We start from the raw sequence: 17,860 nt of genomic DNA, 5'->3' as shown, positions 1-17,860 counted from the left end.
CCTTGTTTGTTCTTTTCATTTGAAAAATAAAGTAATCTACAAAGCTGGGAATGTTGATGAGTGGTGAATGTTGCCGTTGGTGGAATGTATCGAAATGTGGACATTGGAAAGACGTTTCGTCCCAGACCTGCCCCTTTTACTGAAAAGATAAACAATACTGAACTCAAATCCCTTGCTGAAGGGGCTATTGCAACCTCTAACCACTTCAAACAGAATGCATTTATATTTAAGTTCAATATCAGCCCGTATTACAACCCCCTCTCCAATTTGAACCCAATCAGACAAGGGTGTCAGAGAGGGAGAGCATTTCACATGACTACGAAAACACACACACACATCAAAACAAGCAAATGACAGAATCGATGAATAATTATAGAACTCCTGTCAAGCCATTACCTTTTTATCTTTTGATTCATTCTTTACAAGAAACCATTGTCTGGCCAACAAGGGGAGTGTGGGGGGAGTGTGAGATTGTGAGATTGAGAGTGTGTGTTCATTTAACATGCCGATTTGTCATCTGCACACGCATCTCTGAAAGGTTGAGGTTCTGCAACGGTACGGCAACATGGCGGCTATAAAAGCCACGACTATGAATTCCACTGTAAGACCGCCATGTCGGCACCTCCACCTTGGCCCCTCTCCCCCACTCTATCCAACATGTGGTCAGTGTAACTGTTTTTAAAAACTGTTTTTTTTACTGAGACACATGGCCAGACTGACGAGGTTCAGGATAACAGGCAGTAACAGAGGGACAGACGTGAAGTGGTGTTTACACAGAAAGTGCTGCCGGACCTGCCGGTTTCTGGAACGTCAGGGTTTGTTTGGCTGTAGCTGATTAGGAAATCCCTGGCTGGTACAAGAGGAGGCCCGTAGAGTGGGTTGATTACGGTGTGTGTGTGTGTGTGTGTGTGTGTGTGTGTGTGTGTGTGTGTGTGTGTGTGTGTGTGTGTGTGAAGGGCGTGCAGGTGTGGACACTGACTTGCAAGTTGTTTTATCTGGCGCCAGCCTATAGACGGTAACATGCAGGAATAGACATGTGCACAAGCTCACGCTAATTTGCAGTGCATGTGCAGCGAGATGGACACACACACACACACACACACACACACACACATATCCACACCCTAACTTAGAGACAGACGGCAACTTTTCACACACACACATGTGTGTGTGTGTGTGTGTGTGTGTGTGTGTGAAACCCAGGGCAACGATGTGTTTGAGTATGTGTGTGCACAGATGCACACTGATGTCGAAAACTAAGAGGCATTCATTGAATGTTATTGGGTTAAACACACACACAGACACACACACACACACACACACACACACACACACACACACACACACAACCTAGTGTGCTTGGATCCAGGGGTCCTGGGGGTCTTAGTGATCTGACCTAAATGAGTCAAGTTTCATTTTGGGAAAAACAAAAGCCCCTCTCTGCTGTACTCCCCAAAAACACAATTGTCCATAGAAACACAGACACACAGACACACAGACACAGACACACACACACACACACACACACACACACACACACACACACACACACACACACACACACACACACACACACACACACACACATAGTACTGGCTTACATTTTTTAGTGGCTGTTAATGCTGCTTCTGTAGTTTTGGGAAGCAGCTCTATGGGTCCAATGCTCATGAAAGTCCAAAGGGAGAAGGCAGAAATAACAGTCCATATCTATATATCTTTGTAAATCTAATCCACCAATCTCACCGTGTCTATTGTCTCCCCCCCAAATCCAAACATGAAACATATATGCCTGCATTGCTCAGTGATGCTACAGGGCTACAGATTGCTTTCTGATCCATATGATCACTGAAAACTACTTCAACAAACAACAAACAAGACTGCATCCAGTCCTGTGTCTGCATTTGCCCGATCTGGGTCTTCCATTCAGATTTTCAACATAGTCAACAACACGTGGATGTATATTTTACCTGATGTTCAAGTGGTCAAATCATATTGGATATCATCACTATAATCTGTCCTAATGTCCTATTGTGTCCATAGTTCCAATAGTGAACTGTATAGGTGTGTATCTACTACTGAGGTCTACTACTAGGTCCTTGTTAGAGTCAGCCAGAGAGGGCTCCATAGTTGAGGGTTCAGAGATTGATTAGTAAGGTCTGCCGGAATAAAGAGCTAGCCTGGCACTTTACGATGCACTGCACTTAACATTGTAGTGCTCTCAGCACTTTGGACTGTAACCATTTGCTTTTAATTGTTCATTGTGGTATGATCATCTATTTCTGGCGAAGACCTGCTGAATAGTAGATTTATATTGTGCTTTTCCCAGTGTACCTTGCTGTGCTGCATTTTTTGTGTTTTATTTTTTATGAAGCATAGTTTTATTTTTTATGTTTGGTTAATTGTATTTTAATCTCTGGCTGCCAAACTGATTAGGAATGGGACAAAGCAGTCCCAGCCCTCCCCCTTCTAGATCTTGTGATGAATGACCCAGGGTGGGGCCAGCAAAGATACTGGACAGCTCTGTGGATACATGAGAGAGAGCGAGAGAGAGAGCGAGAGAGAGAGAGAAAGAGAGAGGAGAGAGAGAGAGAGAGAGAGAGAGAGAGAGAGAGAGAGAGAGAGAGAGAGAGAGAGAGAGACCCCTGTCTTATTTCCATGTACCTGCCAAACGTAGTCGATGCCTAGCCACAAACACGCACACACACACGCGCGCGAATAAACCACTTTTACTTGTACATTCAGCAACTACAGTTGGCCACTTAATTGGACGTGGGAAAGTGTTTTTTTTTTTATTTCATAACTGCACCACGTCCCCCCATTTCCTTCATACAGTGCTTTCTCATTCATCCGTCTATCTGATAGCCCCCTCCGATGAAAGGTCAGAAGTCTTTTCAAAACGTTCTCAAAACTCTCTCTCACTCTCTTTCTTTCTCTCTCTCTCTCTTGCTCTCTCTGGCTGTCACTCGCTCTTTTCAGTGCACCATGAGATTAGCTTCGATCGGCACCCAAAAGTCTCAGCAGATGCTCAGCACCGTTTCTCTACTCCTTTGCATGAAAACAGTTTGTACATGTTCCAAACCCTGACCTTGAATATACCACTAGGTTTCCAACTGCTACTGGTACTGGGTTACTGCTCATCCACCAGCAATAGGGGGGGCATGTTGTACACAGTACTAAAGACTCTGTGGTACCCAGTACTACAGACTCTGTGGTACCCAGTACTTCAGACTGTGTGGTACCCAGTACTAAAGACTGTGTGGTAACCAGTATTTCAGACTCTGTGGTGCCCATTACTTCAGACTATGTGGTACCCAATACTATAGACTCTGTGGTACCCAGTACTGCAGACTCTGTGGTACCCAGTACTGCAGACTCTGTGGTACCCAGTACTGCAGACTCTGTGGTACCCAGTACAGACTCTGTGGTTAAGTATTCTGCATGGAGGGTCTTGACTGCCCACAGGAGACATCATCATATAGAGCCAGCAACATCAAGGAGTTGAATTAATTAAATCAGTTTCCGAACCAAATGTGACCCCTAAAGTATTACAAAGTTGCAGAATTTTCTGTATGAAAGACATTTTTTGGAGGGCACAACTGGTGCATCCCGTTCATATTAAAGTGAGTGGGATGTAAATGAATGGCCAATTTTTTTTTGTTCTTGGGAGTAAATAGCAGTGTTGGACCGCCTGCGTAATCAGCCGAGAGTGACACCCACAAATGCAATCAGGAGGGGCCGCATGAGCCGCTTCCTCAAATCAACAGCCGGAGTCTTCCTCAAATCAGCAGTGTTGTGTTGATCAAATGCGCAAGCCTGTTACACAGAAGGGAAGCAAAGGCCAGTTCCTCATGTGGGGAATCCAGGCTGGTAGTCTTGGACACAGAAGGAGTCCTCTCTGCCCCCTCAGTGCACAGACACCTCTAGGTCCCAAACAAACTAGACAGGCTGCCATGTATTTTAAGGTATACATCTGAAGTAACACCTGCTATTTTTTTGATGCGTCAAGGAAAATAATAAGAATGTGAGAACTCTGATTGTGCTGGATGACACTTATAAGTACCATTACTTTAATAGAGCACTCTCTCATTCATTTGAATAGGTCCACAGATGTGCTTCCCTGAAACGTGAAGAGTAGGTAGATGATCAAAGATAGGATATTAAATTAATGAGAAATGTCTCTGTGCCTCATTTCATAAATATACTGATATCCTCTTACTGCTTTAGGCAGTTAGATAGTTCAGTGGTATAATACCATGCTTCTACATTTGAGCTGCAAGCTAGTAGTACTGCTAAATACATGTCTGCTACTATGACCTGCATCAGTATGGCTCTCACTCACACACACACACACACACACACACACACACACACACACACACACACACACACACACACACACAGACACACACACACACACACACACTTGCTGCCCAATCCCGGCAGGCAGTGTCCTCTCCATAACCTTATTAGTGTGTACACAAACGCACGCACACACACATACACACACTCAGTCCAGTCCAGGCATTGTCCTCTCCATAACCTCATCAGCATGCTAAAGCAGAGGCTCCATTATCCTGATGCTGGCACTGAGTCAAAGAGGTGTGTGTGTGTGTGTGTGTGTGTGTGTGTGTGTGTGTGTGTGTGTGGAGGGGGGGCACACCACTCTCTCTTGCCCTGTCCTGTCCCAGGTGCAGTAAAGGACACTCCACCAGCCCCCCAACCCGGGTCATTTAATTACACTGATTGGACACCTGTGGATCTCATATATAACAGGGACAACCTTCCTTCCCCACCTCTTCCACCACCTCTCATCTCTGGCCCTTGGAGCTGGGTGTGGCCGGGGTGGTTTATTGGCCCAGGGTCTTGGAGGTTGGAGATTGGAAGGCCATCGATGGCCATGATAGACTCTTTGATAATTTCTAATAGAATACAGAGAGAAACAGCCTCATACTTCAGGAAGACCTTGTGGACTTACACTTACACCATTTCCTGAGGCTTCTATGATGTCCATGTGAACATTCATTGAATTTTGATTAAAGCGGCTCAATAATAACGGCATGTATTAAGTGTAATCTTGCTGCACAAAAACATATAGGTTGCATTGAATGGGTTTGGTATATGTTCATTTGATGACTCGTGAGCACATTTCCATGCAATACCCCGCTCCCTAACATATCTATATTTAGAATCTTTTATTGAATGGCATAGGTTGTCATGGATATTTTCTGCACCCTCCTGCACTCTTTGTGTACAATTGCATGTATGCTGTCTACCCAGACAAGCAAGTAACCCATTTTTGTATCCTTCATAACATTGTTAGCGATCGCAAAATAATGGAAACCAGATTGTTATAAAATGGGTAATTTTGAGCGAAGGTCAAACCAGGAAATCGACAGCACTAACGTTCCTGTGAAGACCAATGAGAACAAACCAGCCCTCTTAGGGGTGACCTCCCATCAAGGTGCATCATGGTCAATGTAGTTATCCGTGAGTCTGTCCCTCTCCGTGCCACCATTAATTCAACACTGCATACGCAGAGATTGGGGTGGGGCGGGGCAGTTCGGGTTAGGGATTTATTTCATTAGGAAGGCTTCCCGTAAGGTCACCCTTTGCCTCGTCACTGAATCGATTGGCTGCTCCGAAATGAAGAGGTGGCACAAGTTATAATTAAAAGGGCGAGCCCCCTTTTCCGTCTGTCACTATAGTCCCACTAAATTAAAGGAGATTGAGTGTGTGTGTGTGTGTGTGTGTGTGTGTGTGTGTGTGTGTGTGTGTGTGTGTGTGTGTGTGGGGGACGGGGACGGGGGGGTGCGGCCGTACGTTCTGTATATGCCTCTGGCAGGATGTACATCAAGGCGAACACAGCACTGTCTCACAGCATAGAGGATCACAAAGTAAAGCCACAGTAACATAATGGAGTGTTGCGTAGCGTAGCAACCGTCTCTGCTTTCCTTGTCTCTCTCACTTTCTCTGCCTTTCTCTCCTTTTGTGTTTTATTTCAGGCTTTTTTTGTTTCTCCATAGGTTTCTCTCCATAATGCTTAAGCCAGCGGTATGTAAATATACTTACATACAAACTAAAAAAAACATGTATCAAAGATTTAGTCACATTATTATGCGTATATACACACAGTTTTGAATTCACTGGGGCCTCTCACAGCTTTGCTCCTCGTGCATTTCTTTTTTCAGTCTTTCTCTTTGTGCTCTCTCTCTCCACCTTCCTCGCTCCATGCTATTCTTTCTACATTTGTTACTTTGTGTGTGCCGTTTTCTTTTCGTCCTTGCTGTTATATCACTGATGCCCCAGACAGGTATTTATATTTAAATATATTTGTTAAATGTTTCTCCTCTCATCACATAGAAAAATAAGACTTGCGAACGATGACATCCGTGTCCATATAATGGTGTGCGATTAAATGTGCATTGCTTGTTTACTGTTTATTGTTAACTGTAACAACACACCTCAACTACTATTTAATACTACATTTAAGGGATTGTGTGTATTCCTTATGTTATAAATATCCCTTGGTTTTGGCCCATAGACCACATTGGTCTACTATGCAGTGCAGCACACTGTATAGAGCTGTGGTTAATAGCAGGTTGTTCTCTGCTAGCCAAGACAATCTGCAAGAGAAGCCACTCTGCCTTAGGTCAATGTAACCTCTGCTAGATCTCTCTCTCTCTCTCTCTCTCTCTCTCTGTCTCTGTCTCTGTCTCTCTGTGTCTCTCTGTCTCTCTCTCTCTCTCTCTCTCTCTCTCTCTCTCTCTCTCTCTCTCTCTCTCTCTCTCTCTCTCTCTCTCTCTCTCTCTCTCTGCATTTGTAACTACCTGCCAGCCTGTGCGGTGTGCCTCTTCTTTATGCCTTGTTCATTCCCTTCTTTCTACCCTCTCTCTATTTCTGTCTAGTTTGATCTCTCACTGTACCTCCTTTTGATTGGATTGCCCGTTTCCATCTTTAGTTTCGAGCCCTCGCTAATAGTCTACACTGCCCACATGCTGTCTTTCTTTGTCTGTATCTAACTGACTACTGTTTTATTCTCCCCTATTTCTATCTCTCACCCACTATTTACCCCTCTTGCTGTCTCTTTCCATCTCTCTCCCACTCTCTTTCACTCTATTTCTCTCTCTCTCTCTCTCTCTCTTTCTCTTTCTCTTTCTCTTTCTCTTTCTCGCTCTCTTGCTCTCTCGCTCAGTGTTTGTGTCAATGCGGTGGTCATCAAGCAGGATATTATGCCGGACATGATCCGGCCACCCATACAGCTGAACCCCCTTCAGTGCGAGGTGAACATCATTAGTGGCCTGAACTGGACGTGAACCGGCCGTTAGCAGGAGGGGTGGGGGGCAAAGTCTATTAACAACCCTTATTGAGTTCTCAACCCAATTTAGGAATATGACTGCCTGTCTGATGGCCTGCCTCATTTTCCATTCAACCTTCCCATGCCGTTCCCATATGAATTTGTAGAAGGCTACAGAAAAATCCAACCATAATTTCTTTATGGATGCATATATGGCGATTATTATGGCAGTATACCTGCTCCTGGTATTGTAGTACTTCCACTCAAGCACTTAGTGAGCCATGGAAATGTCAGCCCTCCGTCATCATCATGTTGCTATGCCAAGTTGCTAGGTCTCCTGAGTGGGCCTATTAAGCCAGAGAAACTCCTGGCAACTTGGGAGGCAAACAGCCCACTTTTCAAACATTTTGTCTTGGGGAGAGCCAGACCTAAGCCTACCCATCCATCTTCCTCCCCCTCTGGTCTCCCAACCTGAATGGGGTGGAAGTGCATAACAATGTCTCTGGAGTTATAATGTAATAATCACTCACAGAAGAGCAGTAGGGGTGGCCCCCACCAGCACAGAGCATAGCCAAACCTGTGCCAATTGTGCATCCACGTTGTTTCCATTAGTAACGACGGTCCGTGTGCACATTGCATGTGTTCAGGGCATCGTGCTTCGTCCGATTACATCTATTCCGGTGCAGGCTGAAAATTGCTTGAATGGCGGCAGTGAGAAAAGAAGTGAGGACCAGAAAAGGAAGCACATCGCCGGGTGACGAAAATTATAATCAAGAAAAAGTCAAGGAACCATCAGAAACTTTTTTTTTTTCTCGCCTCTGCGATATAATGGTTACCCTGGGAAGATGGATAATTTAGTGAGGCAAGGGCTGGGAACAAACAACATAAGTAAGGGGCTGAGGAAAAGGGGGTTGGTGACTTTCTTTTTGCGGAGTGATTGCCACAGCTATTACTGGGATCACCCGTGGGATTGAAACAAGGTACTTCTTAGTGAGACACATTTTCCCGCTGAGCAGAACTGCCACCTCCAATGTGAAGTCTTGGCAATTAGTCTTTTTATGTCTCTACTTCTTTATTTCCCAGTTTTCCATATATATTTTTTTTTACCTATTCTTTCCTCCACCACAGTCTCATAAGTGCGGTCCCTACAGAAACGGTCGACACGCGGCCCGCCTTGCCTGCCTCCCACTGTGCCACCCTATAGACCTCTGAAGAATACGTCCTGCCTCCGAGGCTCCCGGTTCCCCCGGTCAATTGTCTATGGGAAATAACATGGGGTTTTTGAATGATCGTACATAGCAAACTCTGTAGGTGGCGGAGAAGTAAAAGCTGCGTCACGTTTTGAACCACACACATTTTCCATCAAGTTTCGACTGGCTTTTTGGATTGTCGGTGCTGTTAAAATAGCATTAATAATCGTTTACTACGGCACAGACAATCCAAAAAACAAACAAACATGGTATTTCCCATAGACATTTGACCGAGGAAACTGGGAGCCTCGGAGGCGGGACTTATTCTTCAGAGGTCTATGGTGTTCGCCACGGCCGAACAAACGCCGACAGGGGGACGGAAGCCCTGGTAATTCCTTGATTAAAACGCGCTCCTTCCACTGGAGGAGTCACCCCACCCTCCCCACGCGCGCACACCGTCCCCCCCCCCCCCCTCCCCTGCATCAGAGGGGAGGATGTGCACGGGGCACATATGCTCGCTGGGATGATGGGAGCGGCCCCCGATGACAGGTGGTCGCCCAATCAATTTGCATAATTATGGATGTGAGTGCGCGCAGTCTGCTGGCTCACGCTCAAATACATCCATCTGGCCTTTATTTATATTTCTACCGTTCCGTATAGTAACAACCCAAACAGCCAGCCACCGCTCACCTGCCTCCATGCTAGTTATCGATGTGCTCTGGCTGCTCCATGCTATGTTGGGGTTCCTGCTGTATGTGAGACTACTGTTTAGTATTACACACACAAACACACATACACACACAAGTGCACACACACACACACACACACACACACTACTCCCTGCAGACTGGACCTGTTTAAGTGAAGGGGATCAAAGCATAAAGCGCTTATGCTTGAAGTATTGATTAATGTTGCAACTGTAACGTAAGGCAATATTTCATTTGGAATGTTTCCATTTTGCCTTTGTTTTTTTATATATTTGTGTTTCCCCGAGCCCAATGCTCCCAGCCTAGCGTACTTAAGGCAGACATATGTTGTGTGTTTCTCTCTTTCTCTTTTTCTGTCTTTCTCTCTCTCTCTCTCTCTCTCTCTCTCTCTCTCTCTCTCTCTCTCTCTCTCTCTCTCTCTCGTTGTATTGCATTTCTTTTTATAGGAGTCAAGCCAAGGCAAACGTCTCACAGTTCTGCTGTGTCGCGTTTCATTCCAGAGCGTAGAGATTTGTCTTTTGAAGGAAAAACAAAACCACTTGTTCATAGTGGTGTGCATCTCGGATGATGTCAACTGCAGTCACATGGGGTGTGGGTGGGGGGGGGGGAGGGGGGTACTGTCACAGTGGTTATGGCCAGAACTGACAGAATGCTTGTAAATTATAGCTGGTCTTTCCGAAGAGAACACATGTCAAAATGCACCGGGGTGGAAATGGACCAGAGCTTGATAGCTGTGGGGGGGGGGGGGGGGGGGGGAGTGGGGGGAGATTGCAGTGTGATTGGCCACAAATACATATTACCCACTAACTCTCTCAATGTCCCCTCTCTTTCAAACCCTCCCTCTCTCTCTCTCTCTCTCTCTCTCTCTCTCTCTCTCTCTCTCTCTCTCTCTCTCTCTCTCTCTCTCTCTCTTTCCATCCCAACCCCAATTTTCATCTCTCGCTCCTTATTTCCCTCTTTCCTTCACGCTCTATTTTGTCCCCTTCCCTCCCCTCCCTCCCTCCCTCCCTCCCTCCCCCCTCTCCCATCACACTATCCCCCGTATACAGGCATGCCGCTCCACGTGCGCCGCAGCAGCGACCCCTCACTGGCGGCCCCACCCCTGGGCTCCGAGGCCCAGGGGCTGGGGGGACCGGAGGAGCCGTCCAGGAAGAACCCGGCCCGCTGGTCCACCACCACAGGCTTCAAGTACGGCCACAAGCCGAGCCCCGGTGCCGGTGCAGGGGGTGGGGGCGGCACCGGCAGCCTGGAACGCAAGGTGAGGTGTGAACGGATGCGGACGGCTCAGCTCACAGGGCAACAGCGAGCTGCATGCATGAGGCTTTTCAAAGTGAAAGTAAAAGATTGTATTTATTCCCTGGGTTGGGGTTGGTTGGTTGTTTATGAAAAAAAAATAAAGCCATCAGTTTTCTTTTTTGCACCTTGTTTTAAATGACTGTCCTTGTTTCATTTGTATTACTGCTGTGTACTTCTGCTTTGACACCCACATGTGTTATTAATGAAGTGTATCCTGTCCTATCTTATCTCATATCCTCTTATTTGAAACAGTGACTTCAACAATATTAAAGACATAAGGCAGCAAAGAGCAAGGCTAGGTCTTCTTTGACTTTGTTTATGTTTTTGGATCAGCATTTCCATCTATCCAACTCACTTTAAGACCACGTCAACATTTTTTCCTACCACTTAAACAATTCTACTAGCCTTTCGACCAATCTAATGGGCACATAGTCTGCTGCACGCCGCGGCCCCTGACACAGGAGCTGTTTCCTTCAACACTGCTGATGCACCGATACAGCCTAATGAAGGTGTGTTCAGTGAATGCTTTGAAATGGTCCATGTCCTGTTGGAGTCCAGCCCCCTGCAGTCACTACCTCATAATTCTTTCACCTTCTCTCATAACATCTTATATGGCCCATCCTCACTTTCTTCTTCCCTGCCCTCCGCTAGCCCCAGTCGAAGGGAGAACTTTGACTCGCCATCTTGCTTCCGATATATCCAGGGGTGCCGTCATCCACTTTAATCTTCAACTAGTTATAACAGTCCTTCGTTTGCAAAAAAATAATCAGGCAAAGATGTACCTCTTTTTTTGACCTGCCTTTGTTCTGATATACTTAGAACTGAGGCCTTCTCAAGATGCTGATCAGAACCCCCTCATGAAAAAAAAAAAAATTAAAAGAGTATGTCTCCACACACTAAGAGAGCAAGGAATGCAATTACCTTCTCAAGATGGCCACCCCTCTCTGAGGTTCAGGCCTGTGGCTGATATAACTGAGTATCACACCCAAAGTGCAAGCTCACACTCAGATGATTAGCTACTGAGGCTCCACTTGTATAATATTTTGCATAACATTTCAGACTTGTTATTGAAAACGGTCTCTCAGACCTTAGGTCCCATAAATGTATGGTAAATTGTGCAAATGGGTGGCAGGGTGGAGTGTAAATTAATGTGTGAAGTAACAAAGTAAGTTATTAATTCTGAGTCATTCCACTCTTGTACAAAACTTAACTGAATTGCCCAGAAATTATAATACCATTAAAGAAAAACTCTTAATGTCATTCTGTAGATGAATACTGCAGAACTTATAAATCCCACCTGTAGTCTGCCATGCTGTTTGCATTTGGATCCTATATTTTAAACGAGAAGTGATTTAGTATTGGTACTTTTGTATGTGATCCATCAATAGGCAGTAGATCTTTTGTCCAGTAGATCTTCTTTAATACATCCAGCTGCTATCCATTTTCCCTTTTCTTGTCTGTCTGTGGATAAGTAAATTTGTTGCTGAATGACATATGTTGAGCACATTAGTCTGCACATTTAAATCATCTATTGCCTATGAAAAATATTACAAGCAGCATTCGTCACAGTACAGTCGTGCCAGTAGAAGTCACAGAACCGACCCATACATTGACATTTTGCCGTCACACTCGGAATCTCGTTCCACTCTTTTGTTTTCTTCTGTAGCTCCTCTGTGTCCAGTTAAGGGCTGAGTCAGGTTCTTCTGGATCCCCACCACTTGATATATGAGTCTGTAAATACCCCCCTAGACCCATGTCATCGTCCGGGTCATGGAAAGTCTAACGTCCCATTGCAGTGCCCCAATGTCTTTACAATACCGGGGCCTTCTGTCGTCACATCCCCAGTCCCACATCCAATGAACCCTTCGCTGGAGGGGATAAACAGTACGCACTGGCATCGTTCCAGTGGCTTCAATGGCATTCATCGGTATACCCTTTGTAAAGCATCCCTGCTATGGTATCGTGTTGGTCCCCCCTTATTGTTTTTTACGATGGGTTTGGGTCGTTGGGTCGCTGGCGACTGGTGCCGTGATGGTTATCAGCCAAGCTAGATCAGGATATTCTGTGTGTAACCCGTGCTCTCGGTTTTACAACGCTGCCGTCTGCAACTCTTCCTTTAAGGGCCGTCTCGCCGCATTAAAGTTTACGAAGAAATACCCCCGGATTGTTTTACCGTTGCTTGCTTAAGCGTCTCCCCGTATCCACTGCTTTTTACCTTGCTCTTTACTATTGTCAATTCAATTAAATTCAATGAATCTTTATTGACATTACATTCAAATAAAAAAACATGTTGCCAAAGCATGGAAATAAATGTGTAGCGATATATATATATATATATATATATATATATATATATAACATTCAGTATATAGACTATTTTTCAAAAGGAAACTTTCTCTCTTTCTCTCTCTCTTATACTGCCCTTAGAAGAGGTAGAAAATAGAATGAATAGAGTTCAGCATTCACCTTTGGTCGCATTACAGTGATATTAGTAACAGAACAGTAGTATTTAAAGGTCAACAGCCCTTAAGTAAATGTTACTGGTGTGAGGCAGCCCACCTTCTGATATACACTAATATATTTCCCTCTTAGTTATTCTAGGAGCCAGCAGTTGCACCCTCTGCAAAAAGGTGGCTTAATAAATGTTGTTATTGTTTAAAGAAGCCCTCCGGTTTAATTGCAACCCTTTAAAAAGGTTATTGTTGTCTATATTGAATAACAATTGATTTCAGATGTTTTTTGGTGAAAGAAGGTGAAGTTAAGGACCGTTTTCTTTATTTGATATCATTTGAAAAACTGCAACGCCCCGTCACATGTGCAACATTCCACTTCCCCCTCAGCTTTCAGGAACTTCAATCCACACAAAATGTTAATTTAACACAACGTTGCGGAGATGGAGGCGGCAACTGACTGGCTTTGATCTACCAGCTGCAACCTTCTCAAGCAATCACCACAAAGACACACAACCAATAACCATCAAAGCAACACAAAAAAACAACAGGGAAACCAAGAGTACACCACAAAGGGATTAACTGAAATCATACTCAAAACAAAACAGAGCACACACGCACAAGTAGAAGGCCATAGCTCTCGTGTAAATAGAGGTTTAAACAACCTTTGCGCCAACCGTGATCTTATTTGATTAAATTAAGTTGAAGCCCTTTTCTTTGTCACAAATTTGTGAAACGGCACTAGTGTAGTTTAGTTTATTGGTTTAGTTGACAGGGACCATGTACAGAACAGGTTCTATACTAGAGTTAGCTGAATAGCTCATTTGCATCTGTGGTCCAACTACCTAGTACGGCGCTGCAGTATCTCTTCTGTGTAAATGAAGTTCCTCTTCCCTTTCTCATCATGCATGGACTTTTTCCTCTTCTTCTTTCACTAACCCCGTCTTCCCCTCCCTCTCCGCCCTCCGTAGGGGCGGGGAGCACACGCCTACAGAAGCCTGCCACGAGACTCCACCGCCTGGGCAGCCCAGTTCCAGAGAGAGACGACCCGGTCGTCCCTCAGCGCCAACCATCCCATGGTGGACCGCTGGCTGGACCGGCAGGAACAGGTGAGGGCTCGGACACTCCCCGCATAAGCGTGCCTTGTTGTGGAGACAACATAATGAAACCCATCCATTATCATGGCTGACCCGAATGATGATCAGCGTTTGTTTATGCGTGTTTTAGGGGATTTCTTTTGCAGTTATTTTTTTGTTTCCCACTGGTTGGTTCAGATACTGATTCGGTCAATGGGGATGTCCTCAGAGATTATTTATAGAATGTTCCGGTACATTTTCTTGGGTTTTCTGCTAAATCTGCATCACTGCTAGTGGGTACCGGGGCTAGACTCCCCGGGGCTCCCTTGCTCCTTTGTGATCTCTGTCCTTGTCCAAACTTCTGACTAACGTCATGTTGAGCATCACACCTTGATCACACAGTGCCACCATACCGTCAGCGTTCTATAGTTGTCCCTATCTCTCTGTCCTCCTCATGCAGACACTAGAGAGGCATGGAGAGAAGATGAAGTGAAAACTAGGGAGAGAGAGGGGGCGACAGAGAGAGAGTGACATTGCAAAGTCATTAAGGCAGACAAGAGGGTCTCTGCTGGGAGAACAAACTGCAAATTACAGAGAGAATCTGAAGAGGGCTCCTCCCTGTCCTTCTCGATCTCTGTCTGTCTGTCTCTCTCTCTCTTTCTCTCTCTCTGTCTCGCTCTCTCTTTCTCTCTCTCTCTCTCTCTTTGTCTCTCTCTCTGTCTCTCTCTCTCACACACCTGTCAGTGGCTCAGCTGGGTGCTGTGACCCACGCAGGAGGTGTTCGATTGATCTGTCATTCAAAACAAAAGCAGAAAGGCAGGAGGACCAGGGGCATGCCAGAGGAGTGGGAAGTCAAAGGGGGGGGGTGTGAGTGTGAAGAAGCAGATGACCAAATGGAGGTGTGAATCACGGAGTTGAATGGGTTATTTAGCCATGTAAAGGTTTTTAGACTCACACTTGTGATTATTGCTACGTTCTTCTTCTTCGTCGTCTTTATAGATTTATAGATTTCTTTTGCATCAATTATCAACCCCCTCTTATACACCCACTCGGTGCCCGGGACTCCTGAGAACCGGGGTCGCCTGGTAATGAATCACTCTTGGCTGGGGCACTTTACCTTACATCCCTCACTCTTGTGTATTCCAACCATTCTATATAGAGCAGGTCATCGCTTTGAGTTCGTGTCTCGAGGGCTCATCTAATGCCGGAGAACTTCTTAGTGCAGAAGAGGTTCATCATTGGTTTTCAAGGGTGTGTCTGTCTCTCTTTATTCTCTCGCTTCTTCTGCTCACATCGCTCCTCTCTGGAGCTATTTATTTGACCAGATGGTCTATCACACCGTGTGTGTGTGTGTGTGTGTGTGTGTGTGTGTGTGTGTGTGTGTGTGTGTGTGTGTGTGTGTGTGTGTGTGTGTGTCACCTTATGATGCTTCTGATCACATTGCACCAGATCACACCTGCTCATTAGTCAGGTTCAAAGTTAGATTTTGAGTCAAATCTACATATTACTACTTCAGAAGACCCTGTATTCATTCATGTTCAGCACGGGTGCAACATAGCATCTTCTAAGAGCCAACGTGTACAGTCCCTGTGCCATTGTAAAAGAGAGCAGGCGGGAGAACATTAATGACAACAGTTTATCTTTTAGTTCATCCTCTTCAACCCATATGCGACGACACTGCTGTACGGCCCAACAAACACAAATCATTATGTTTCGTTATGGCCTGTGGATTTTATGTCTCATTTGCAAGGCAACTGTGTTGTTGTTTTGTTCTCAAGAAAAAAAAAATTGTATTTTATTGTCTCTCTCTCTATAATAATAATGTGTACCCTCTCACTTTCTCTCGTTCTTTTTCAATCTCTCTCCCACTGTCGTTTGGGAAGGAGTAACAAATGAGGAGATAAAAATACACACTGCTCTGGATAATTAAAAAACATTATGATCAATGCTAAAGCGCCGGCGGAGATAACAAGTCTGCGAGCACGCTTGAGTGTACATCCACACACACACACACACACACACACACACACACACACACACACACACACACACACACACACACACACACACACGCGCGCGCACATGAACACTTGCATGCAAAAACACTTGCATGCAAAAAAACTGTACAAGGTTGCAAGGAAATCAAAGCAATTAGCGCTAGTTTGTTGATCAGGGATTGTTTATCTTGGGCGGTTTATAGTTGTTCTCGATGAATAAACATAACAAACCCAAAAGAAAGTTGAAACGAAAGTGAAACTTTGACGCTCCATTAGCCTGATTTCAATTTATAACACAAACACAACCGATGTGCATTGTGGTTCCTGTGCCAGTGTAAGTATGTCTTGTTGAGAGTATACCACTATGTGTGCGGTTTATGGGCCGTATGTAGGCCTATGTGTGTAAATGCATGTTCCCTCTCATTGAACCCTTCCGCAACATCATCCGCCTCAATGCATTAATGCTTCTTCTTCTATCGCCAGCCTTTCATCCACTAAGTCTCCTCTGACCTTTACATAATCACCAAAATACCCACACTATGTCCAGTGTCACTTGGGCCCCCTACTTTAAGTGCTTTTTTAACTTGACTCTGCAGGCTACAAACGCCAATGTGCTATGAATAAGCAATGTGCCTGCTCAGTCGAGCCATCCTAAATAAGGCATTGCAGACCCTCCTGTAGGCAGAAAAACCACCAGGAAGGCTTGAGGACCATGTTTAACCGACTGGTCTTCACTGCCAGCTCCTGCAAATATTTTTTTACTTTTTTTTTTTTGTTTCAAAGTAGCTGCAGGTTGCAGGTTTCATGATATCCCGTCTCTCGGGAGTCAACGCTGGTTTTGTTAATCAAGTCTTTTAACAATCACATTAATTATTCTCATGAACGTATACACTTGATTAACATAATTGTGACCATGCGTCTTGTGGATTCTTGCATAGTGGTTAATTTAACACAGTGTGCAACGAGCATTTGCCTAATGACATTGTCTCGTAGTAACAACTAATATTATGCTTGCTGGATTAATCTATTTTTATTAGTATCCATTTATGGTGGTCTGTGTCAGCTTATCTCACAGCTCTGTGGATGCCTATCTCAGTCATGCCGTATCTGCCTCGCGTTGTTCTCTGATTGTGATTATCTTAAGCATCCAATAAAGCTCACGCCACGTCCATGGCTCCATCAGAGGCCTGGAGGCCATGCCAGCTGATGAAGCACACTCTATTGACTCATAAATGCCAAGGCCTTATGAGTTATTCTTTAAATAAACAACTGTTATTAACACCCGCCTGTTATCCCAGTGATGAATGCTAATGGGCCTTTACTGCACAAACGTGTCACACAAATAAAATGCACACACACACACACACACACACACACACACACACACACACACACACACACACACACATACACGCATACACACACACACACACACACACACACACACACACACACACACACACACACACACACACACACACACACACATACACACACACTGAAATATGGCTGAGTGCCTCTCCACTGTTGGCATATTATCCAGCAGCTCTGAAGGGAGATGGGAGAAGAAACACAATTATTAACTGTATCAGGCCTAACACCAGCTGTCAATCATACATGCCAGTCACACGGCAATATAAACTAGTGATGGGAGGCTAGTGATAATACCCCATCAAACCTTGGATGTGTGTGTCAAGGCATCAGACAATGCACAATATGTTTTCCAATAGAAACAGAGTGTGCGTGTCAAAGCAGCAGACATGAATCAAGGCACAGAAGGCCCGAAGCTGGGAGATGGACAGAGGGAGAGGAAAACGATCCCAAACAAAAAAACCACAATCAGATTGTCT

General features: G+C 45.0%; 1 protein-coding gene across 1 annotated transcript in view; it reads left to right on the top strand.

Moving 5' to 3' along the window:
* LOC311355416 (partitioning defective 3 homolog) overlaps positions 1 to 17,860 on the top strand; it is a gene marked incomplete at its 3' end in the record, with an annotated part of 445,195 nt that overhangs the window by 132,093 nt on the left and 295,242 nt on the right. Inside the window, exons 4-5 of the mRNA XM_084475186.1 lie at positions 10,241 to 10,449; positions 13,909 to 14,046. Of these exons, the coding sequence (XP_084331312.1) occupies positions 10,241 to 10,449; positions 13,909 to 14,046 (347 nt within the window). The remainder of the gene's footprint in view (positions 1 to 10,240; positions 10,450 to 13,908; positions 14,047 to 17,860) is intronic.

The sequence above is a fragment of the Micromesistius poutassou genome (genome assembly GCF_964030765.1).
Source record: "Micromesistius poutassou genome assembly, chromosome: 11".
Classification (NCBI taxonomy): Eukaryota; Metazoa; Chordata; class Actinopteri; order Gadiformes; family Gadidae; genus Micromesistius; species Micromesistius poutassou.
Note: the sequence above shows the minus strand (reverse complement) of the source record. Positions and strands in the feature narration are given on the sequence as shown.